The 25,483-nt window shown below is 43.6% G+C and overlaps 1 protein-coding gene across 1 annotated transcript in view; it reads left to right on the top strand.

Annotated features, from left to right (window-relative positions):
- The first annotated feature begins 949 nt into the window (after positions 1 to 949).
- The window catches only part of LOC147221252 (transducin-like enhancer protein 4), a 50,407-nt gene continuing 25,873 nt past the window's right edge, over positions 950 to 25,483 (top strand). The window contains exons 1-8 of the mRNA XM_086169382.1: positions 950 to 1,350; positions 1,714 to 1,799; positions 2,659 to 2,722; positions 2,847 to 2,891; positions 12,912 to 12,974; positions 18,939 to 19,013; positions 21,578 to 21,779; positions 22,101 to 22,117. Coding sequence (XP_086025508.1) covers positions 1,306 to 1,350; positions 1,714 to 1,799; positions 2,659 to 2,722; positions 2,847 to 2,891; positions 12,912 to 12,974; positions 18,939 to 19,013; positions 21,578 to 21,779; positions 22,101 to 22,117 — 597 coding nt within the window. The 5' untranslated portion in view covers positions 950 to 1,305. The remainder of the gene's footprint in view (positions 1,351 to 1,713; positions 1,800 to 2,658; positions 2,723 to 2,846; positions 2,892 to 12,911; positions 12,975 to 18,938; positions 19,014 to 21,577; positions 21,780 to 22,100; positions 22,118 to 25,483) is intronic.

The following is a 25,483-nucleotide window of genomic DNA, read 5'->3' as shown; positions in this document are numbered from 1 at the left end:
GTGACGTGAACTTCCAAACCAGCGAAGAAAAAAGAAAATCTTTTTAAGAAAAAGATGGCGAAGAAGGCACTGACCACATGGAGGTGTCAGCTGGACCACCAGATGGGATGAAATGTTTTCATCTTCTCCCTGCACCGCGAAGAACCCTGTTAGCCGTTAGCTGTTAGCCATTAGCCATTAGCTAACTGCACTTATTGTGGCCAGGACGTAGACGTTCCCCTGCGAGTTCTGGAAAACCCTTCTGAGGCGCAGCAGGACAGAAGAGCATGGACATCTTTGTTGCTCCATTTCTCAACGCTTTTGTTGTGAGAAAACATCTCAGCGGCGACTTTTCTAAAACTCTGCAAGAAGTAGCGTCGTGTGAAGGGTGCGGCGTCGAAGCTGCGCCAGAAGGGTGAAAACCTCCTGTCTGATACGATTCTAGAAGCTCCTGGAAAAACACATCCCCCGATTCCTGAAAAGGTTGCGGGAGCTGTAAAAAAAAAGTCCACATACGTGTACAAAAATGCGTGAATCCACCGCAACGGCATCGACGGCGAGCCGAAACAAACGCCGCTTCCTCCCGCGCATGCGCAGAAACCCGCCTGTCAATCAAACACTGTTTTCCGCCTCCCTCCCCCCCACGCCCCCACGTGGGGGAGCCTCGCGCGCGCGCCTACTCACTCGACCGCGATTGGCCGGCGCCTCGCTGATTGGCGCGAGGGGCCGAGGGAGGAGGGAGACTTCCGCGTCGCTGATTGGCTGGCGTTAAACGTCCAGCCCCGCCCCCCTCTTAGCGCATACCACCGGTGGAGGGGGGAGTGGGGCGGGCGACACGGGAAGTTGTAGTCCTTGTAGTCCTTCTCGGCGGACGCGCATCCGAGGCGGTGGATGTGTGTCTGCGCCCGGCGCTTCTCCAAATTTTCGCAGAGAAAGAAGAGGAGGAGGAGGAGGAGGAGGAGGAGGAGGAGGAGGAGGAGGAAGAGGAGGGTGAGGTGCTCGTTCCGCCGGGATGTGAGCGTCCGACGGCGGCTGCAGGAGATCCACGGACGAACGCCTGCACCCAAAACTCCGGTTTCTTTTTATTTTTGCATCTTTTTCCTCTCAATTTTCCTGGAGGATCTGCAAGAGAGGAGATGTTCTCACCCCCCCGGTGAGGAATCCCCCATCAGCCCGGGAGGTTGGAGGCACCTGCTCCGGCGGCGGGTCCGAGGATGCTCCCCTTCCGCCCCCACGACTGACTGACCTTCCAACCCACCCGCTTCCAAACGCACTTTTTTATTGTCATTTTTTTTAAAGGTGGATGAACTTCTCAACATCTCTTTAATGATTCGAGATTTGAGCAAGATGTACCCGCCGGCGCGGCATCCGGTAAGTAGACATCCGCGGCGGCGGCGGCGGCGGCGGCCGTGCGTAATGGTTCATGCGTAATCGGTTTAGGTCAAGTTTCCGCGCCGCCGCGGACAATCACGCTCATTGACGAACCGCTGCAGCTGTGTGTCTGTTCCCGTGTGTGTGTGTGTGTGTGTGTGTGTGTGTGTCGGGTGGAGGGGCTGAGCCCAAAAGGCCATCAGAGAGGCCTATTGTGCGCCACAGTCGCGCCTCTGTGTTTGTGTCGTGACACTGAACTCCCAGCGGCTCAGCTCTCTCCCTTCCCTTTCTCCCCCTCCACCCTTCCATCCCTCCATCCCTCCATCCCTCCACCCTCGGGTCCGGGTGGAGGCCCCCCACCAGCCGGGACAGCCCTTCAAGTTCACCGTCACCGAGTCCTGCGACCGGATCAAGGAGGAGTTCCAGTTCTTGCAGGCCCAGTATCACAGGTGAGGGGCGATGCTGGAGGGTTCCTCAGCTGATGGCTCGCGCAGACGTGGACTGACGTGGACTCCCAGGAACCGGTGGCGGGCTTGGGGTCCGAACACTTGAAAGTGTTGAACTTTTAAAGAGGTGAAGACACCTCTGTGTGTGTGAGGGGTTGCACGAGAGAACAAGGCGCCGCCTGAAAACAACCCCCTCGGCATCTTCATTAAAAATATCTGAAAGGGTTTATTTCAGCCTTCTCATCCGCCATAACTGGATTTCTAAGATCTAAACGGGTTTCCGGGGTGGCGTGACTCATCTGCCTGCTCCTTCTCCTGCAACAAACCAGACGGTGCCCGAAACCCCCCTCCTTTTCCTCCGAGGACACGCGTTTCACATTAACGCAAGAGAAATCTGTCGCGTCAGCAACCCCCCCCCCCTCCCCTCTTTCCCCCCTTCCACGCAAAGACGTCCGGCCGACAATTATCTCCGCCAGGATCCTGGGCGAGAATCCGAAAGGGGGTCGGCAAGACCGCACGCGTAATGTGGATCCTCATTATACGGCGGGCGTTCTGTTGACGTTGCACTCCGGCCCTCCACTCGCACCGTAACGATGTAGGACGGGGTTCGTGCGGTCGCCTTATTGATCCATTAATTACCGAGCCGTACCTGCTGAGTAAGTGTCTGCGTCTGCAAGGAGGGGCTGGAAATTCAAAAGTAACAGGAAGCGGTTGGTTGGGATTTTCCCAAACGGGCTTTCAAAGCGCGAATTAGACGATCGAGCATCCCATAATTATCACCCGTCTCCGTGCAGTGATGTGACATTTTTGTTGTTTTTTTTTTTTTTTTTTGGTTTGTTTTTCGACGATTTCGGCCTCGCAGTTTGAAGTTGGAGTGCGAGAAACTGGCCAGCGAGAAAACCGAGATGCAGAGACACTATGTCATGGTGAGTCTTACACACACTGTGTGTGTGTGTGTGTGTGTGTGATGGCTGTTTTATTCCTGCACACACACAAAAACACAAAACAAGCCACGCTTTTCACCATTTTTTTCGTTTTTTTGTCTTCCAGTACTACGAGATGTCCTACGGCCTCAACATAGAGATGCACAAACAGGTAGGATTCGAAAAATAAAAAACGAATAAAAGCGTTTTCCGAGCGTCCGGCCACCTCGGCCGCGTTTTTACGGCAAACTCGCGTTTTCCTTTCTCGCGCAAACACGCCGCCCCGCCGAGCTGATTCGGTTCTCGCCGAGCCGTCGTCGGGTTGAGCCGTGACACCCGTGTAAAACTCCACGTGCCTCGGTGTGTGTGTGTGTGTGTGTGTGTGTGTGTGGGATGGGTGAGGGAAAAAAAAAAAAACAACCTTGCCGTTTTTTTTTTTCTAATTGGAGGAGAAAATGGTGGAGAGTGAAGGAGGATTTGGCCTTTAACGAGCCTTTACATTACCGCTGCCTCCTTTTAAACACAGGAGGTCATTAGCATAAATGTCTGTGTTAACCACACATCAGCTGCCAGGCTAAATGGGCCACGGCTAAGCAGCCACGCATGCATTTGCAGAGAAATGTGTGTGTGCACGTGCACGTGTGTGTGTGTGTGTGTGTGTTTCAGGAGAAAAAAAGCAACTGATAATTGCTGGGCTGTTTTGTTGTATGCCACTTTCTGTTTGCTTCATGTTTATTTCTGTGTGTGTGTGTGTGTGTTGGGCTGTGTGATTACTGTACATGTTTGCCCAGTGTGTGTGTGTGTGTGTGTGTGTGTGTGTGTGTGTGTGTGTGTTTGTGATGGCATGCATCCTTCTCATCTAATTTATTTAATTTGTGTGCCGACGCTGCGTGTCTATCTATTTGCAGATTGTATGCTGTTTGTCGGCTTTTGTGTTATTTCCTACCATTGTGTGTGTTTGTGTGTGTGTTTGTGTGTGTGCGCGTGAGCTTCAGCATGATGACTGCGTGTTTCCTGAATGTTGCACACGCGTGCAGCTTTTACACTGGCATGCTAATCAGAGCGGCCTGATGAAATACGGGGTATCTGCTATAAATCCTGCTCTCAACTACCACCCGTGTGTGTGTGTGTGTGTGTGGGTGTGTGGGTGGGTGTGGGTTTTGTATGCGTGTGTTTGTGCACATTCCGAATGAATGTGTGTGTGATGTGATTTTTTTTTTTTTTTTTTTTTTTTTAGAAAAGAAATAAAAGAAATGTGGCCTGTGGCATTTTTTTTTTTCGCCATCCAATGATTTGTGTCAGGAAACCTTTTTTCGGAGAGTGAATCTCTAATTTCCTGCCAGCAGTCTGCGCGCGCGCGCGTGTATGTGTGTGTGGGTGTGTGTGTGTGTGCAGGTCAATTTTTTTTCAGGGGGGGGGGGGAGAAAATTCAGCCTGGCATCTGTGTTAATATGCGTTTCCCATCTTTGGCGCTGGCTATGAATTTGCGACGCCAACGGGATGTCGGGGTTTCAGTCTTCAGGTCCCATTAAGGCTCCGGCCGGCCGGCCAATCGCCCGTCCTGCTTGTTTAGCATTTTCCGAGGGTAATAGGCCCATTGATTTTCGGCTCTGCTCTCCGTTTTATTTACACAGAAGGGCTCCGGCTCCTTGGGAGTGAAATGTACCAACACTCGTTAAAGAGAAATTGACTTGTAGACTGAGGACGGGCGGAGGGAGGGGGGGGGGGGGGGGGGTCGGAGGGGGTTCGGAGGGGGTCGGTGACGGGGACCCGGTCGGGGGGGGAGACAGCTAATCAATTGCAAATTAGCGAGACTGAAAGAGAAAGAAAGCGAGCGAAGGACGGGGAAAACCGAGGAGGAGGGAGAGCGGTGAGAGGCGGATGTAATAAGACGTTTTGATACAAAGGACCGGCGGTGTTTTCAACCGGCTCTGACAACTCATTTTTCTGCAGGAGGGAGTGTGTGTGTGTGTGTGTGTGTGTGTGTGTTGGCTCCCGTCGCCTGGTTTTGGCAGACGGCGTTTGGATGTTGTGACTGAGTTCCAAACCGGGAGGAAATGTTTAAATCACGTGGAATAACGCTGAGAAGCGGGGGTTCGGTTTTTCGCCCGACGTCGGCGGACAGATGCGGGTTTCCGCGTGTTCGCCTGGACGTCAAGATGGAAATCAGAGGTTTCTGGTCCAGGATGGAGATGATGAGGTGGAAAGGTGTGAGGGGAACTTCATTTGAAACGTCGGGGCGACACGATGGCGAGGTGTTTAGAGATCCTGCGTCGCAGCCAGATGGTTGGATTCCCTTGGAGGGTTGGAGGTTGGAGTCTCCATGTTCCTCAGGGTTCTTAAGGGTTCCTCACACCATCCAAACTGCTTTTGCCTCCCTTGTCTTTTACACACACACACACACACACACTTTCAGAGAGAGTCACAAGGGAATCTGGCCTTTACGCGGCGGGTCCATTATGTGTATTAGCTGGCGCGGTGCTGATTCGGTGCTTACGAAGCGGACACTTGATCTTCCATTTGACCTGCTCTGACTCCAGGTTCCTCTCCGCTCCCATTGGTCCACCACCTCGGGTTCCTTTAAGCTGTAATTTCGACGCTCTCCATCGCCGAAGCTCTGCCGCACTTTCAATTCCGCGGCAACGGGTAGCCGCTAACATCAGGAAGTAATTGCGCTGAATCCACTAAAAAGCGCTTTTGCCCGTTAACGCCGCGACCGTCATCTGACTTTGGTTCTCCAAACAGTCTTAGCGGAAATTGTGGGTCGTATCTTTTAAGGATAAACTCATTCATTCTCTATCCGAATCGCAGTCCAGCCCTGCTGTGATTGGCCGAGAGGCGGGGTTCCCCCTGGATCCGTCGCAGGGCCGCCGAGAGACGTGCAACCATTCGCCCTCCCATTCACGCTTTATATAGGCTTAAAAAAATTCATTAATTCATTCATTCATTAATTCATTCATTCACTCACTCAGTCATTCATTTACTTATTTTCACTCTTGTTGCACGCTGCTAGCTGCCACGTTAGCGCGTGTTTATACCGATTTTGTATTGTTTATGTTCTTTATTTTTATTTCTTATTTTTTATTTATTTATTATTATTATTATTATCATTATTATTATTATTATTAATTAATTATTACTTTTATTATTATTATTATTATTAGCATTATTTTATTTTTAGATATGGATCATTGATATTTATATATAAGATAATGATAAGATAAAATTTATTGATTCCCATTGGGGAAATTCTTTTGTCACAGCAGAGTAACAGTTACAGTGTCAATAAATATGAATATAAATATAAATAGAGAGACAATTAGAAGATAGCAAAAATAAATCTACAAATAAATAGACAGCAGACAGAACAACAATAGCAACAACGTCAAAGATAAGAACGGACAACAGTATGAAAAAAAGACCACAAAAAAAAAAAAAACAGCAAGGGTGAAAATAGACAACCAAAAAAAAGTATCTCTTCTGTTCTATCCACTCTCTGCTGCATGTGAACCGAAATCCAGCCCCCGTGGGACGATTAAAGAAATATTCTATTATTTTCCCCAACCATCACCCTCTTGTTCTGATGTCACATGCATTTGTGCTTTCATTCTCACGCAGTGACGGCTGGTGCGACACGCCTACCCTGAGGCAGGAGAGCTGCCTGCCTCACTTAGCGGCTCTCTGTAGACGTTTCATGATCGCTCAGCGCAAGAAAATAGTAACACTGTACATTTGAAATGTGGTTCACAAGAGCAAAAGTGTTCAAACATTTACAGAGAGACAGCGATCTGATCTTAGTGACGAGCACGCCAGCAGTCAGCCGTCATCGTACAATCTACGTTGAGGCTCAACAGTCCGCAGCCTCACCGGGTGTCTCTTCTCAGTATCTTAGCAATAAATGTGAAAATCCAGTCATTTTTAATTAAAAAAAAACAAACTGGTGACATTAAATGAAAAACACCTTTATAGTGCAAATTACTGATAAACATAACATTTTCATTTTTCATTTGACTTTTTTTCTTGCCGAAATTGACAAGTGAGGCACGGCCTCTCCTGCCTCCCCTGACGGCACAGAATCGCAACCGTTCAGCTTCGCGCTTGCGCATCCTGGAAAGACAAAGGAAGATAAACGTATCGAGAAGAGGAACCCCACGCGGAACATGGAGGCTCCGGAATCCGACCGGGAAGACGCGTCTGCGAGCTGAAATGCAAAACGCATGACCGACTTCGCCGAGTGTGCAAACGTCCTCTCCGCCGCGCCGTTCAAAATAAAAAGCTACGCCGGAATCGAGGAAATTCATACCTCGCCGGGACGTCACGCCCGCATTTTGGCTTCGCTCGGGGATGGAAATGAACCAATAAAGGTCACACATTAATAATCATTCTTTCATCATAATTGAGGTAAACGCTTAAAAATAACCGTATTGTCTCGGAGGCATTTTGCCCAGACCGGCTCCTGGGTGCCTCTCGCTGGAGGTATTCCCAGACCAGATTAGATATATATTCCCTCCAGCAAGTTCTAGGCCGTCCACCGGGCTCCCCGCCAGCTGGACGCGCCTGCGGGTACCTTCGGCCAAGAGACGCGATGCCAGATAAGCGGCGGAAGATTGATAGATGGGTAGACGGGGCGCGGCGTTAATCCTCCAGGCGGAGAACCATTTGGGAAATTTTGCACGGCAGGTACCCGACATCTGCCCGCGTTTAACTCCTCGGATTGGATAACGTCCTACGCGGCTTCACGGAGGACCACCGAGCTCTCGATATGAAGGTGCCCTTGAGTGCGGCACTTAAACCCAAGTGTGTGTGTGTGTGTGTGTGTGTGTGTGTGTGAAGCGGAGCTAAACTGGAAAGAAAGGATGGGCGTGTTAGCTCCCGGTGCTGCGCTGCCCCTAGTGGCAGGTTGGTGGAACTGCATCTCCTCCGAAATGCTGGTCGTCAAAGATGAAAAACACACCTCTGGCTGACGCTCAAGTAATCAGATTACACCACGGCGTCTTTTTAAAGTGCGGGATTGAAACTCGGGAGCGGAATTAATGTAGTCGTCGCAGCCGTGAATACATTTCCCCCTCTGCCTTCGACGTTTCTTAGAATAACTGGTTTGAACAGTATGTGAGGCTCATGCTGGTGTGTGTATGTGTGTGTGTGTGTGTGTGTGTGTGTGTGTGTGTGTGTTGTCTGGCCTTTCCTGGCAGCACCAATTTCCTGCTGCTCTTTCATGTTGCTAGCAAAAAAAAAAAAAAAACAAGCTCGAAAAGCTGGAGCTTTGCCTCCGGCGCGGTGAAGTTAGACATGAAACAAGTCAACTTTTAGCCTCCGACCGCTCCAACTATGGGATGTCCTTGAGGTGTCTCCAGGTGTTTCATTTGAGGACCTTTTCACCTCCGGGGTGCGTTCAGGGCCCAGCGATCAGAGCCGCCGATTGGGAAATCCAGAAAAACACGAAGTCGAACTCTTTATTAGCTCCACCTGGCCAAACCCCCGCAGGTATTAATACCGTCGGCGGAAATCGGCGTCCGAAAAACCTCGCCAATATGTCGGCTCCCTCTCGTGTGTTTTCACGTGCGAATCTTTTGTCTGTGTTTGTTTGCATGCGCCTCGGCTTGGAGTTGCACTTCTAGCGCTCCCTCCGGGACGGCGGATCAAGCAATTTCCTGTTTTTTTTTTTTTTTTAAAAAAAAGCCTTACCTGATGGGGGCCGGGGACGGGAGGGGAGGGGAGAGTGCTTTATAATCTTTAAAAGCCAACCCTTGGGTTCAGTAAAAACATCTGATGAATACAGAGAAGGCTGCATGTGTGTGTGTGTGTGTGTGTGTGTGTGTGTGTGTGTGTGTAATGTTTGGCAGCGGCGTTGCAGTTATTCTATCTGAAGGCTTGGAATCGGCCCGTCGGTCCGATCTCACGGCCTCCGGGCTCTTCTGTTAGCGCTGATACCGGGAGAAACGTTCCCCCCCCCCTCTAACCCGACCCGTCAAGGTCGTGCACGTGAGTCAGACTCTCCGAGGTTAGAAGAAGAGCTTCTCCTCTGTTGATTTTGTTTTTTCGTGCTCTCGGTTTAGCGAGGTCGATCGATAAGCCGCGTTGCTTCCCATGACGACGACCCGGAGGAACACGTAGCGCCGCAGGTTAGCGGCTCCCACCGCTAACCTCCGTGTTCTCCACGTGTCTTTGTGGGGTTCCTCAGGGTTCCTCAGGGTTCCTTAGGGTTCCTCAGGGTTCCTGAGGGTTCCTCACACCGTCCAAACACATGCAGGAGGTTCACCGGAGACCCTACATTGTCCGGACGTGTGAATGTTGCGTGTTTCTTTGACGTGTGGATGAAAGGGTGAATGATTGCGTGTCTAAATAATGTTTGAACGATAGTGAACGGTTGCACGTGAAAGAAAAGGTGAATAATTGTTAGTCTCCATATATGATCTGTGAATGATTATATATCTCTATATAACACGAATGAGAGGGTGAACAGTTTTTATATGATCTGCCTATGAAAGGGTGAGTAGTTGTATGTTTCTATATGTTGTTTTATTATCATAATGCAAATAATAATACAAATATAATAATAATGAAATATACTGGGATAAAATGCGTTCTAAAATAATACTGGTAGTGAAATGTGTTGTTTGGTCCTTTTCTCTGCAAAAAACTTGATTATTTGGTTATTATTTATTTCATAAATGGTATTATTTATTTAATCAATAATGTTATTATTTACTTTCAGATTTTTATTCCCTGTCACGATCCAAGAAAGGGTTCATTTTTGGTTACGTGTAGCTTTTTGGAAGACAATTAATGGTTACGTTTAGACAACTGCGAATGAATGATTGTATGTTTTTACATATTTTTTTATGTTTTACATTACGTGAATGAGAGGGTGAATAGTTGTATGTCTCTATATGTTGTGTGAATGAAGGATATGATAAATATATATCAAAGTTGTTAGTTTTTATATGATCTGCCTATGAAAGGGTGAATAGTTTTATGTCTATATATGATTTGTGCACGAAAGGGTGAACGGTTGTATGTCTGTGAATCATATGAATGAGAGGGTGAATAGTTGTATGTCTTTATATGTTGTGTGAATGAAGGATATAATAAATATAATCATAATGAAATCTACTGGGATAAAATCCGTTGTACAATAATACTGGTAGTGAAATGTGTTGTGTTGGTAGATGCAAACAGTTGTGTCGACAAGAAAGTTGATGTTTCTTTGTCTTTTTTTCTGTAAAAAAAACTTGAAAAGGGTTATTTGGTTGTTGTTTAATTCATTAATAATGTTATTATTTATCTTAATATTTTTTTTCCTGTCAAGATCTAAAAAAGGCTTAATTTTTGGTTCCCTGTAGCTTTTTGGAAAACAATAAATATTTACATTTAGACAACTGAGGGTGAACAATTGTTAGTCTCTATATGATTCGTCTATGAGAAAGTGAATGATTTGATGTTTTTACGGGACGTGAATGAGAGGGTGAATAGTTGTACGTCTATATAATATGAATCCAAGGTGACTCTGGAAGTCCAAACACTTGCTCGGCTCCAGTGGTGCTAAATCTAACTTCATGGATCAAAAATACGGACTAAAAGAAGGTTTGAAAACAGTTTTTGGGCTCAAAAATGACATAAAAGTATACAGGACTGTCTCAGAAAATTAGAATATTGTGATAAAGTTCTTTATCTTCTATAATGCAATTACAAAATCAAAAATGTCACACATTCTGGATTCATTACAAATCAACTGAAATATTGCAAGCCTTTTATTATTTTAACATTGCTGAATATGGCTTACATCTTAAAAAAAACTCCAAAATCCTATCTCAAAATATTAGAATATCATGAAATAGTAATTTTTGTTTTTTTTAATAGCATTACAGAAAATAAAGAACTTTATCACAATATTCTTATTTTCTGAGACAGTCCTGCATATCTAATAAAAGGCGCCTGTTGGGAATCACATGATCATTTCCTTTAAAAAATGTCACCAAAATAACATGTTTGTTAAACTTAATTGTTAAACATCTGAAGAAAAGTTGATTGTGGGTGAAAACATCACGCTAAAATAAAATATCTTCACTTTCGGGACCCAAAAAGTCTCAAAGCTCACATTTGGACTCTAATGCCGACTTTTACGCACACTTTAATTCAAGGCTTGTTGTTTTTAAGTTTCTCTGTAACCCGACGCGGACGGTAAGAAAGGAAAAAAAAAAACAAAAAAACCCTCAAGAGGGGCGTGAATAGATTGTTAAAAAGTCGTAAACGCTAACAGGACCTTGTTTGAGGGCATCGTTGTAGATTTATAACCTATATTTACATGGCCGGTGTGGATTAGCGACGAGCAACACCAGAGAACGGCTGCACTACATTCAGTCATTCATTCATTCATTCATTCATTCATTCATTCAGTGCAAAGCTTCTGTTGTTTTTTGACGCGGGTTTAAAATGCTCAGGTGCTCGGGGCGAATGCCATCCGGCGCAAACAGGATTTCCGTTCTGGTTCTGAGCGGTATATCACAGCGATGTAATTACGTGATTTTAAAAATCCGGCAGCTGTCGGGCGATCTCATCTGAAAATCGTACGAAATCCCCTCACTTGAGAGAAAAGGAGGAAAATGCACATGGCCGTGTGGATGATATCGGAAAGCCCTGCGGAGTAAAAGCCGGCGCCGCATTAAAATAGTAAACAACAGAAACAGGATTGTGAGGGAAAACAGCAGATTATGAGCCTGAGCCAAAGAAGAATGGAAATACCTTTGACGGCCCGGCAAAACACTTGGCGGTGTTGTAATGCCCATAAATCTTATTAGGGTGATCAACAATCTGGAGCCGTTACGTAAGACAATCATTCATTCATTCATTCATTCATTCATTCATTCATCATTAAGAACTGTTTATATTGCAGAAATGAACCCTTTCTTGGATCTTGACATGAAAAAAAAAAATCTGGAAATAAACTATAACATTATTAATGAAATAAATAACACTATTTGTGAAATAAATTATAACCAAATAACCCGTTTCAAGTTTTTTTAACTGAAAAAAGGACCAAGAAACATTAACTTTCTTGTAAACACAACTGTTTTAATCTATCAACACAACACATTTCACTACCAGTATTATTATAGAACGGATTTTATCCCAGTCGATTTCATTATGATTATATTTATTATATCCTTCACTCACACAACATATAGAGACATACAACTATTCACCCTCTCATTCATGTAATGTAAAACATACATAAAAAATATGTAAAAACATACAATCATTCACTCGCAGTTGTCTAAATGTAAACATTTATTGTTTTCCAAAAAGCTACACGTTACCAAAAATGAACCCTTTCTTGGATCATGACAGGAAATAAAAATCTGAAAATAAATAATAACATTATTTATGAAATAAATAATAACCAAATAATCAAATTTTTTGCAGAGAAAAGGACCACACAACACATTTCATTACCAGTATTATTGTACAACGGATTTTATCCCCAGTATATTTCATTATTATTATATTTGTATTATTATTTGCATTATGATAATAAAATCATAATGCATATTTTTCAGGGGCCGGAAAAAATATGGAGGCGGGCCGTTTCTGGCCCGCGGGCCGTAGTTTGGGGACACGCAATCGCCCACCCTTTCATTCATACATCATTTAGAAACCGACTCTTCAGCCTCTCATTCACACGTCTGGACGATGCAGTTTGTGCAGCGAAGCTCCTGCATGTTTGGACGGTGTGAGGAACCCGGAGAACCTTGAGGAACCCCACGCAGACACGTGGAGAACATGGAGGCTCCACACAGGAAGGCCTCCAGTGGACCGAGGACCAGATTATGACTTGACAAAAACAGAAAACGCCAAAATGGCAGAAATACCTTCTTTAATTCCGCTTTAAATCTCCATCCTCAACTTCCCCCGCGTCCGTACGTTTTTTTTTTCGCCGATCCCGCCGTTTTCAAGCCGCCGACAACGACCCGCCGCCCAATTTCCCACCGCTAACCCGAAAGCTTTCAGCGGCGGAGCGCAAATCAAATCACGATTGTTCCCCCGTCCACGTGACGGCGGACGTTCCCCGTGAATTTATATCGGCCGTTACTTCAATTTAAAGCACCTTTCGGAGGCGGCGTGCAGAGGGTGTCCTGTCAGCCGGGGACTTTGCGGCCGCCGTGATTTTCACGCCCACCTTTCTGTCTTGCAGGCGGAGATTGTCAAGCGGCTGAACGCGATCTGCGCCCAAGTCATTCCCTTCCTCTCTCAGGAGGTAAGAACCCAATGCCTGTCAGCGCCAGTTAAGAAGAAGAAGGAGGAGGAGGAGGTGGGAGAAAGAGAGAGAGAAAGAAGTGTGGAAAGAGGAAAAGTACTGTGGCTTGTGAGGCGAAGCAGACTGATAGGGACACACACACACACACACACACACACACTAGCATGTACACCGTACCCACAAACAGATTATCCCAGGCTTATCCTCCCTGCTCAGGATAGGCAGATATGCTCTGAACTTATTAAATGTCTCCCACTAACATATGCGGCAGCCTGCAGCGGCGTGTGTGTGTGTGTGTGTGTGTGTCAGGTGTGTGTATTTGTCCACCTGCATAAACACATTGTGTTGCGAGTGCTCTGCGAAATGTGGGCAAATACAGTAAGTGTGTTTTATACTGTATGCTTATTAAGGAATGCTTATTGTGTGTGTGCTGATAAATCCCTCTGGTGGAAATGTGTGTGTGTGTGTGTGTTGAGGGGTGGGAACAGCAGAAAGGAGTGTGGACTCCAAAGCTCTCCTCCAGATTAGCCATGGATTAGGAGGGTTTAGGGTGGATTAGGAATAATGGCATTAGACCGCGGTGCTGCTCCACAGCCTCGGGGCCTGCAGACGGGGGAGGCAGGGAGAGGAAATGGCTTTTTACCGCTTTGTTTGGATTCACATCCTCCCTTGCTGGCGCGTGCACGTTTTTAAAACGCGCCGCTATTATGATCGCGACGCCGCCGCCGCAACACGGACGCCGCGCTCGACGACTTCTTGGAGACGACGGTCCAGATGATCGGTCATACGCTCATCCTCCCTCCGCCCGGAGGAGTAATTGCTTGTCGTGTAACACAACGTATATAATTAGAAGCGGGGAAAGTCACCGGCTCCCTTTTTAAATCTATTAGAATATGAATAACCGGAATCCGGAGATGTCATTTTTAGCCCGTAGCGTTGCGCTAATGCTTTGGATGGGAGTTCTGCGGTACGGTGGACCCGCGCTACTACCCGCGCAGATTTGAATTTTTTGTTTGCGATGAAATAGCTGTTTTCTATCAGAAGCTATAATCTAATTTTTTGTTTCATTTTGTCAAATTTTTTGGCGATACCCCCACAGGCTACGATGCCTCCTACTTATATTTATTTACATCTAATGTGATTTTTTACTTACTCATTTTGAGCGTCTGATAGCGTCTGATAGAAAACGTCTATTTCATCCATTTCCTTTTTGTTTGCGATGAAATAGCTGTTTTCTATCGGACGCTATAACCTTATTTTTTGTTTAATTTTGTCAAATTTTTTGGCGATACCCCCACGCGCTATGATGCCTCCTACTTATATTTATTTACATCTACTATGATTTTTTTATATACTCATTTTGAGCAAAAACAAACCGATTGAAAAAGTTACTTCTTTAATTTTAAATTTTTTCCTTCCACATATTTATCTGTTTATTCATCTAGTTGTTATTTATATTTTCTATATACAGCAGACCCTCGCTACTTCGCAGATCTTATTCTGTCATTTTTTTTTGTAATTTGGTTTTTGCTATTTTTCATTCTTTAGAGGGTTTTTTTTTGCAGTATTTGAATTTTTTATTTTAGCCGAAGAATAAGAACAGTAAAAATTATAGTAAACTTAAACCAAAATTCAATTTATGAAATAAATAAAATACCAAATCTCCATACAAAGATCCCTAGCATGGCTAGCTATCTCTCCTACCATTGTGCCCACGCCAGATCTAATATGGAATATCATTGGCTAAGTAGATCTGTACTCGCATGCTATTGGCTGATTGAGCATGTTAATGCGTTCCTTGTGTTGATTGGTTCATGGAGAGAAGCAGCTGATCTCCTCGTAGGTTCTTTCGAGCATACATGTCTTGGTCCACTTCGCTGCCGTTGGCGTAAGCGTGAATACTGTCCACTTTGTGCTCTTTAGTTTGTGAAAGTGTCTTTGCTTTTTTTTTTGCGATACCCCCACGCTCTACGATGCCTCCTGAACCTCCAGCATCGACCCAAAAGTCTGGTTTAGACCCAAAGCAGGAAGATGCTGGGTTGATGACAGTTTGCGGGAAGTTGGTAAAGGGTTGAGCGAGGTCCGTTGAGGGTTATCTGTAAATAACATCGATATTTCACGGAAATTCACTTTCCGTGGGGGATCTTGGAATGTAACTCCCGCGAAAGGTGAGGGTCCACTGTATTTCCATTGCGGCGGACATGTTGTCTTTCTTGCCCTTGTTCCACAGTGGGGATTATGAACCGGGCACTGCTAGAATTATATGTACGGTTGACTCAATTTGTGCTCGTTACAAGTGCCTCTGCTAGCCATACCCTTGGCTCCTTCTGAACTGTAGTTCCGACTTTTGTAGTCCCGACTTTTTGTAGTTCCGAGAACTTTTTGCAGATTTTAGAGACTAACTTTTGTAGTCTCAGCTCCCTCACAGAGCAGGGCCTTTTTTTGGGCGCTCCATAAGAACTCATGTGCTCGATGGGACTCATCAGCAGTGCCCATCACCAGATACTTCCTGCCCCTGTTGGCTACCGGTGTTATCCATCTGTGTGCAGCTCCTTTCACCTCAGCCCTTCACCCGTGAGCCTGATTGAACGGGAGAAGGATTTCAGCCGGGGTGCTGGGTCATGTCAGGGTGAGCTTAAGAGGAGCTTGCTGCTAGCACTTTGGGACCTGACGGTTGATTAGAGTGGTACCGCTAGAGCAGGGACACCTCTGCCGGAGTCCACTTGTCCCTTCCTGGCGGGCCTTCATCTCCAAATCAACCTCCATTATATCCGTTTCATTACCGAGTCCAGAATTGGACGAACCCCGACCGGGCTGCTTCCCATGTGTATGCTAGCTGCCCATTCGTGATGGGCTTCTTCCTAAGTCCAGAAGTCGACACCCCTCCTCGCCGTTTGCTAGCTCCATAGCGTCGGCGCTAGAAATAACCCGGACCTCGCGCAGCCTTCCATTCAGCTTCCTTGTAAAATAAACCCTTTAACGCCGTACTTCCTGAATGTCCCTGCGTTTGGGTCCAGCATCACCTCTGAAATCATCAGCGCCGTAAGAGGTTCGAGCTCTTCTGGCCCGCTCTGCCTCAGGACTCGCAGAGGAACATCTACATTTTTGGATAAGCGTTAGCTAATGGCTCACAGGGTTCTTCACCCGGCTGAACAGATACACTCCAACCATCGGAGTCTACGGTTATTATTCCATAAGCGCCTCCAAGGAGTTCGTATCGTCTTCTTCGAAGGACATTTTTCAAATTGGAGCTACTTCCTGTGGGAATGTAAAGCTAACAGGTTCCCCCTGGAGGAGGCTACCTTCTGGAACCAAAATTGACCTCGGTTTCCCTCAGACTGCATTTTCAACCGTGGCAACGCCGAGCCCTGAAACACAGATCTTAATCAAAACACAGATGCCGTGAGTAGCTTCCTGCAGGCAGCAGATCCCGTGAGCTTTCCGGGATGCACAGAGGGCCGCGAACACTTTTAGTTCCCAGTGCGGCGCAAAGGAACGAAAGGGCTGAGCTCAGTTAGCGGCACGCAGATGCTCCAATTACACCCTGCGACTAATTAATTAATGAGCACAATTTGATGAAATGACTCTGTAACTACCTTTGCAAGATAAGAATTGTATCCAAAGCTCAGCGGAGCAACAGCAGTAAGAGGAGGACGCAGAGGGTTCGCCGGGTGAAGAGGAGACACCTTCTGCACGTGCCTGGAATCCACAGCGGAAATAATCTGAACAACAAACCGCTATCTTCTGCAAGATAGACGCCGGAAAAAGCAGCGTGATTATCTTTGATTTCATGCCCATTTGGATTAATTGTTGTAGAAACAAACTCCAGCGCTTTGCCTGCGTGTCACTTATTCGTAGATTAAGTAGAAACATACAAGTCTGGTTCCCACAGGAGGGCCTTTCTGTGTGGAGTCTCCGTGTTCTCCCGTCTGTTTTGGTCCAAAAACATGCGGGAGGTTCATCGGCGACCCTGAAACACGACTTTCTTCAGAACTGAGGAAGCCTCTGGGACGAAGGGTGAAGACATTCAGGTCCAGTTGCCACGACAACAACCTCCACAGACAAGTAGAAACATCCAACCATTCGCTAGAACACCGATATCAGTCATGCAACCATTCACGCGTCCGGATAATTCAAGATATCCGTTGAACCTCCAGCATGTTTTGGACCGGGAGGAACCCGAGGCCGCGGCTTAAAAACCCCCAAACGCTTTAATTACGCTTTAAATCACCGTCAACTTCCCGCGTGGAAGGTTTTCATGAGTGTGAATCGAATCCCGATCGAGGCGGAAACGCTAACAACCGCGCCGCCCAGAAATGTTTCCATGCACATCGTATTGATTTTTACATGCATCCGATTGCAAGTTGCACTTCGTTTGGAAAAGTAAAAAAAAAAAAAACGGGAAACCGTCCAGTTCTCATCCTCCGGGCGCAGAGCCGGCTGATCCCGCGACCTTTTCTCGACAAAACAGCAGGTCGCGTTTCCTGAAATCAGAACTCGCAAATAAAATAAAAATAAAAAATAAAAAACGAAAACCCCTCCGAGGACAGGACGGAAGAAAAAGAAGAAACTTTGCTTCGTCGGCGCTCGGCGTGGGCTGAAGCCCAACTTTTCCCTCAGTTTTTTTATTTGCGTCACCCGCTCCGCCTTATTGAACCCGGGAGTGTTTTAAAAAACGGCGTGTCGGTCGGAAGGGAACGGCGACACACACACCTGTCGCTCGTCACACGGAGTGTGTGTGTGTGTGTCGTCTTTTTAAACCGATAAAACGAAAAACGCTCGTAGATCCTCAAGCCAAAACACAGTGGTTGTTGTTGCTCTTCCCGGAGCCATCGTCTAATATATTTTGATAAATTTATACATGCATGCAGACGTTACACGTGTGTGTGTGTGTGTGTGTGTGTGTGTGTGTGTGTGTGTGTCATATGGGCGCGCTGAGCCCCCCGCTTGCATCTGCAGAGGTGAAGTTCATTTCCACACCTGATAAGCTCTTTCATCTCTGGCATACTTTGATGTTTTTTTGCCGCGTGGATCTCGCTCGCTCTCTGCGCGCGCACGTGTGTGTGTGTGTGTGTGTGTGTGTGTGTGTGTGTGTGTCAAACTCGTCTGTTTCTCCCATCGGGACGTTTGTAGTTCCAGCTGTAAACATCTTGTTTTGTGGGACGTGTCTAATATCTGGAAAGCAAAGAGTAGTTTGTTTATATATTACGTTTGGGGCTCCTTGTCCTCCCGCGACACATTAATCTCCATCATTTGGCCCGTCGGGTGTTTCTCCGTAATGAAGTGTGTGCCAACCGTCCGACGGCGGAGGTCCGGACTCCCGAATCCGAGCCGTAATTATACGATAAGATTACATCGACTTTATTGATCCCTCGGTGGGGAAATTCAAGAGTTGCGCGGTGCAGGAGGGACGGCTGGACACACAACCGGTCGGCCATCACGAATGATGATTAAATAATGTTATAAATAAGATAAGATAAGATAAGAACAACTTTATTAATCCCGAAGGAAATTGTTGTGCCAAAGTTACAGAAAATATAACAGTAATAAATAATAAAAAGAAAAAGGCAGAATTAGAAATAAAAATAAACTATAAAGTGTCTCAGTGAAACTATAAAGTGTCTTAGTAACAAGTGAGGTAAGGAGTGCACAATAGTATGATAAAAGGAAAAATTGTAGTGTAGCTGTTATGAAATGAAATATTGCACAGTTCTGGATATTGCAAATTGTCTAAATGTTGCACAAAGTAGTGCATCTGATTGGTTTTAAGATTTATTGTCATGCCAGCAAACACGAGGGTTTGTGGAAACGTTGGATGTAGTTTTCTTAGAAACCGCCGCGGCTCGTCTGCAGAGGTCGCCGGGGTCGCGGAGGTCACGGAGGTCGCCGGGGTCGCGGAGGTCGCCGGAATTCAGCCGATGTCGCCGGCTCTGTCTCCCTGACGTTCTGCTCTCTTCACCTCAGCATCAGCAGCAGGTGGTGCAGGCGGTGGAGAGGGCCAAGCAGGTCACCATGGCTGAGCTCAACGCCATCATCGGAGTGGGTGTATTGCACCAGCGCACACACACACGCACACACACACACGCACTATAACACTGTCTGCAGAGCAAAAAAAAATCCTTTGAGATAAATCGAGATCATTACTTGATTTTTTTTTCTTTTAACCACTGTAATTGTTTTTATTTGTATTGGTTCTTTTAAATCTGTGCTGTGCTGAATGGTGTCCTTGAGTATTGAGTAGGCACCTTAAATCATTTTTTTTATTATTAGAATGATATTCTAATTGGCAATGTGAGAAAATTAAATGTCACTTTCCGGCCTCCTCTGGCAGGGGCGGGACCATATTTTAGCGTATATTCTTTATACAATGGTCACCTTTATTTCCCAACCATGCTATTTTTAACATCCTGTTTTTTCATTTTTTATTTAAAAAATTTACATCCTGTAAACCAGTGAGCGGCGATTCAGTCATAGAAAAACAAACCAAAAAAAACATGGAAATCGTGCATTAAGGTTATAATTATTTTTATTATTAAAATTATTATTATTTTTTTATTTTATTTTTTTAGTATCCTATCAACCAGCGAGCAGCGATTTAGTCATACAAAAACAAACATACAAAAAATGCAATCTTTTCTGCGTTATTTAATTAGCTTTATTCTTATAATTTTTTTTTATTTTAATTATTTACATCCCATAAACCAACAAGTGGCGATTGAGTCATACAAAAACAAACCAAAAAAAAATGCAATCTTGTATGCGTTGTTTAATTATGTTTATTGTTAAATATTATATTTGATTTTTAATCAAATTTTTTTCTTAATCCCTTAAACCAACGAGTGGTGATTTAGTCATACAAAAACAAACCAAAAAAAGCAAAAGAAAGATATCTCCAGATATCTCGGCGCCGCAGACGTCCTTGCTCACGGCATCTCTGATGGGATCTAACACGATCTTATCTGCGCCGTTTAATTATTTTTATTATCATTAAAAATTCTTAATTTTATTTTTGTACATCCCATAAATCAGCGAACTGTGATTAAATCGTACAAAAATGAACAAAAAAATGATATCGTATCTGCGTCGTTTAATTATTTTTATTATTATTAAAAATTCTTAATTTTATTTTTGTACATCCCATATACCAGCGAGCTGATATTAAATGAGACAGAAACAGACAAAAAAAAACCTCAATCCGAGCTGTCGTTTTATTATTTTTATTATGATTAAAACATTATTATTTTCCAATTCTATTTTACATCCCATAAACCAGCAAGCGGTGATTTAGTCATACAAAATCCAACCAAAAAACCAACAAAAAAAATGCAAAAAAAAAAATATATATATTTTTGTACATCCCATGAACTAGCAAACTGGGATTTAATCATACAAAAAAAAAAAAAAAAAAAGAAGCAATCTTATCTATCGTTTAGTTATTTTCATTATTATTAAAAATTCTTAATTTTATTTTTGTACATCTCATAAACCAGCGAGCCAACCCGAAAAAAAAAAAAAAAAAAAAAAAAAGAAAAACGACGGAAATCTAGATGTAAAGTCAGCTTCTTCCTCTCCGGAAAGGGTCACCGACCCCTCAAGTTTCAGGTTCCAGATATCTCTGCGCCGCAGACGTCCTTGCTCACGGCATCTCTGATGGGATCTAACACGATCTTATCTGCGCCGTTTAATTATTTTTATTATCATTAAAAATTCTTAATTTTATTTTTGTACATCCCATAAATCAGCGAACTGTGATTAAATCGTACAAAAATGAACAAAAAAATGATATCGTATCTGCGTCGTTTAATTATTTTTATTATTATTAAAAATTCTTAATTTTATTTTTGTACATCCCATATACCAGCGAGCTGATATTAAATGAGACAGAAACAGACAAAAAAAAACCTCAATCCGAGCTGTCGTTTTATTATTTTTATTATGATTAAAACATTATTATTTTCCAATTCTATTTTACATCCCATAAACCAGCAAGCGGTGATTTAGTCATACAAAATCCAACCAAAAAACCAACAAAAAAAATGCAAAAAAAAAAATATATATATTTTTGTACATCCCATGAACTAGCAAACTGGGATTTAATCATACAAAAAAAAAAGAAGCAATCTTATCTATCGTTTAGTTATTTTCATTATTATTAAAAATTCTTAATTTTATTTTTGTACATCTCATAAACCAGCGAGCCAACCCGAAAAAAAAAAAAAAAAAAAAAAAAAAAAAGAAAAACGACGGAAATCTAGATGTAAAGTTAGCTTCTTCCTCTCCGGAAAGGGTCACCGACCCCTCAAATTTCAGGTTCCAGATATCTCGGCGCCGCTGACGTTCTCGCTCACGGCATCTCTGATGGGATCTAACACGATCTTATCTGCGCCGTTTAATTAATCTCCCGTCATTCGGCGTGTGGAGGATATTTCTCCTTCCTCTTCATCTCGGCTTGAGATACTAATAAGCCTCTTAAACCCGCCGCCGCTTTTTTCACCTTGAGGCGCAAAGATGCTCCCGGGAATAACTTCTATCTCGGCGAAGATCTGACCTAAGCGTCTGGAGCGAGCGTCCAGGGGTTAACCCGGCGTCTCCGTGTGCTTCAGCAGCAGCAGCTCCAGGCCCAGCACCTCTCGCACGGCCACGCCATCCCCGTGCCGCTCACGCCTCACCCGGCGGGCCTGCAGCCGCCGCTGCCGCCCGGCGCCGGAGCGGCGGGCCTGCTGGCGCTGTCCTCCGCCCTGGGACACCAGCTCCCGCTCAAAGATGAGAGGAAACACCACGACAACAACGGCGAGCATCCGCGAGGTAACGCTCCCTCTCTGTGTGTGTGTGTGTGTGTGTGTGTGTGAACAAGCGGTTCAGCATCAACAGGAAGTGCAGTCATTTCATTATCCTTATCAGCGCCGGATATTATTTCGATGAAGTTAATCGACTTCTATTCGTTTGAACCTGCAGATTTCCCATTTTTTATATATATATATTTTTTTTTAATTTTTTTATTTTAATTTTTATTTTTTTATTTTTTTTTTATTTTTCATCCGCTGCATATTGATCCCGTTTGGTCATTAAAAATCATATTTACCCTTTTTTATGTCTTTTTTTTTTTTCTCTATTCCACCTCCTCAGAGAGAGACTCGGTTAAGGTAAGTTCCTTTTACATTCTTATAATCAATAATTATCAATTTTTTTTTTTTTTGTTTCCCGGCGGCCCGACGGAGCTTCACCTTTATTCTCCTCATGCCGGCGGCTCATATTAAAATGTGAAGCGTCGGCTACACGCTCTGTGTTTTGTCGGGACGATTATAAATAATAAAACTGTCATCCGGTGGAAGCGGCGGGAGATCAGTTTTTTTTTTCTGTGAATTATCCTCGTGATTTTATCCCCTCGTGCTCCCCGGCTCCGGATCAAAGAGCGGGAGGACAGTCGTGACGCACGAACTTAAACTAATAGACGCGTTCGCTGGTCGGGTTCCAGCTCCGACCGGCCGACCCGGAGACCTGCAACCGGACCAGGTGTCCATGACAGGGTGAATATCTTAATGTCCCCATATGACGTATGAATGAGAGGGTGAATGGTGTCTCTATGGAACATACCAATGACAGCATGAATGTCATACATGTTGTGTGTCTATATATGACGTGTGAATGAGAGGATGAATGTTTGCACATCTTTGCATGACGTGTGAATGACAGGGTGAGGAGTTTTGTTACTATAAGGGGTGTGAATAAGAATAAGAACAACTTTATTCATCCCGAAGGAAATTGTTGTGCCAGATTTTCGAGTAAAACATAACATTAATGAATAATAGTGGGAAATTGTATAAACAGAAAAAAAAAGTGTGAATGAGTGAATGTCTAAGTATGACATGAATGAGAGGGAGAATGTTTGTATGTCTATATAACATACGAATAACAGGGTGAATGTTTGCATGTCTTTGCATGACATGTGAATGACAGGGTGAATAGTTGTGTTTCTATAAGATGTGAATGACGGGGTGAATTGTGTTTCTATTAGAGGTTTGCATGTCTTTGCATGACATTTGAATGAGTGAATGTCTCCCTATGATATGAATGAGAGGGTGAATAGTTATGTTTTAATGTGAGGTGTGAATGTTTGCACATCTCTGCATGACATGTGAATGAGTGAATTTCTCCCTATAACATGAATGAGAGGGTGAATGTTTGCAAGTCTTTACATGACATGTGAATGACTGGGTGAATAGTTTTGTTACTATTAAGGGTGTGAATGAGTGAATGTCTCGCTATGACATGAATGAGAGGGTGAATAGTTGTATGTCTATATGACATGTGAATGAAAGGGTGAGTAGTTGTGTTTTAATGTGAGGTGTGAATGTTTGCACATCCTTGCATGACATGTGAATGAGTGAATGTCTCCCTATGACATGGATGAGAGGATGAATGTTTGCACGTCTTTGCATGACATTTGAATGACAGGGTGAACAGTTATGTTACTATAAGATGTGTGAATGAGTGAATGTCTTCCTATGGCATGAATGAGAGGGTGAATGATTTTATGTCTCTAAAAGATGTGAATGACAGGGTGAAAAGTTGTGTATCTGTGTGAGCTGTTAGTGAGAGGGTGAATAGTTTTGTTACTATAAGGCAGTGCTTCTCTCAATTATTTTCTGTTACGCCCCTCCTAGCGAGAAGAAAACAATTTCCGCCCCCCCCACTCTCCGCCCTGACTATAAATATCATTTGGCCATAAATTGTTATAAGTACAACTCTGCATACAATTATATCCTTATTAACATTAAAGAAGACAAAAAAAAGATGTATAGTTCAATTTACAACAAAGAATAATTTTATTAACATTGTTTTGAGTGTAACAGAAGAGATTTTCTTAGCTTAGCTTAGCTTTCGGCTGCCTTCTTTTGTCTCATTATCTTCGTCTCTCTCCGCCTTTCTTTTATCCCTGTTAAAAAAATTCTCACGTCGTCTCTTGAGGGTTTGTTTACTGCCCTCCATATCGACTGATCGGTGCAAATAAAAAAAGTGAGAGGGTGAATGATTGTCTTTGCTTGATGTAGACTGATACCACCAAGGAGCTCCACTGAGCGCCACTGGAGGTCTTTTTAATTCCTCCCCCTTCAGCTGCAGGGAATCTTAAAATCTTAAAACTTAAAAAAAATAAATAAATAAAAATATCTCACCCACTTACTGTAAATTGTAATTTATATGTTCATAACTGAGCAATATTCATAACAGCTACATTTACAATATTTTTTCCTACCCTTGTGCACTCCTTATCTTTCCCTTGTTACTTAAGACACTTTAGAGTTTTCACTTGTGACTTAAGACACTTCATAGTTTATTTGTGTTTCTTATTCACCCTTTTTTTATACATTTTTCTACCTTTATTTATTATTATTATATTTTTCTTGTCACTCTGGCACAACAATTGCCTTATTCTTATGTCTATATGACATGTGAATGACAGGGTGAATGTTTGTATATCTATTTGTGTCTCTATATAAGACACCCCCCAACACACACACACACACACACACACACATACACACACACCCACACACACACACACACACTCTTAGGACACTCGCAGGATAAGCATTATAGACGATGAACGGATTAATGGATACAAATTGGATATTTTGCTTGGAATTAGAATAAATGAAGAAATCCGTGCATACATAAATAAATCCATAAATAGGTAGATAAATAAATGAATAAACAACATAAATACATGCTTATTGATGAATAAATAAAATAGATACATTTGTAAATAGATGGATAAATGAGATGAGATGAGGACAACTTTATTTATCCCGAAGGACATTGTTGTGCCAGACTTTCAAGTACAAACATAACAGTAATTGATAATCGTAGAAAGGAGGAAGAATAAGTAATACAATGAAATATAAATTGTCTTAAAATGCGTGAATACATTTAAAAAAAGACATCAATAGATAAATATATAGCTTGATAAAGAAATAGATAGATAAATACATTAATCATTAACCTGCATAAATAAAGTGATAAATATATAGATGGATGAATAAATGAATAAATTATATAAATTCATATATAAATAAGACTAACAACTTTATTTATCCCGAAGGAAATTATTGATAGGTTAGAAATAGATTAATACATAAATAAAAACAACAATCGATAGATTAAAATTGAGCTGACCTGTAGAATAAATACACGTAAATACACGAAAACACATAAAAAAGTGGATTAAAATTTAGACAAATAATTAAATGAATGAATAATCAGATCGAGTGATAAATGAATAAGAAAATGGGTCGGGGATCAAAATATTCATCACGAAGATGCACTTTTATGAAACATTGGTGAGCGCAATCACGGACGATGAAGAAGGAGAAAGATAAGGTTGAAGGAAGGAAGGAGGGATGGAAGGAGGAATGGAAGGAGGGAAGGAAGGAGGGATGGAAGGAAGGAAGGAAGGAAGGAAGGAAGGAAGGAAGGAAGGAAGGAGGGATGGAAGGAGGGAAGGAAGGAGG

Source organism: Fistularia commersonii, chromosome 22, assembly GCF_037954325.1.
Source record: "Fistularia commersonii isolate RoL2024-O1a breed Wild chromosome 22, RoL_Fcom_v1.0, whole genome shotgun sequence".
Lineage (NCBI taxonomy): Eukaryota > Metazoa > Chordata > Actinopteri > Syngnathiformes > Fistulariidae > Fistularia > Fistularia commersonii.
This window is presented reverse-complemented; position numbering and strand designations above follow the sequence as displayed.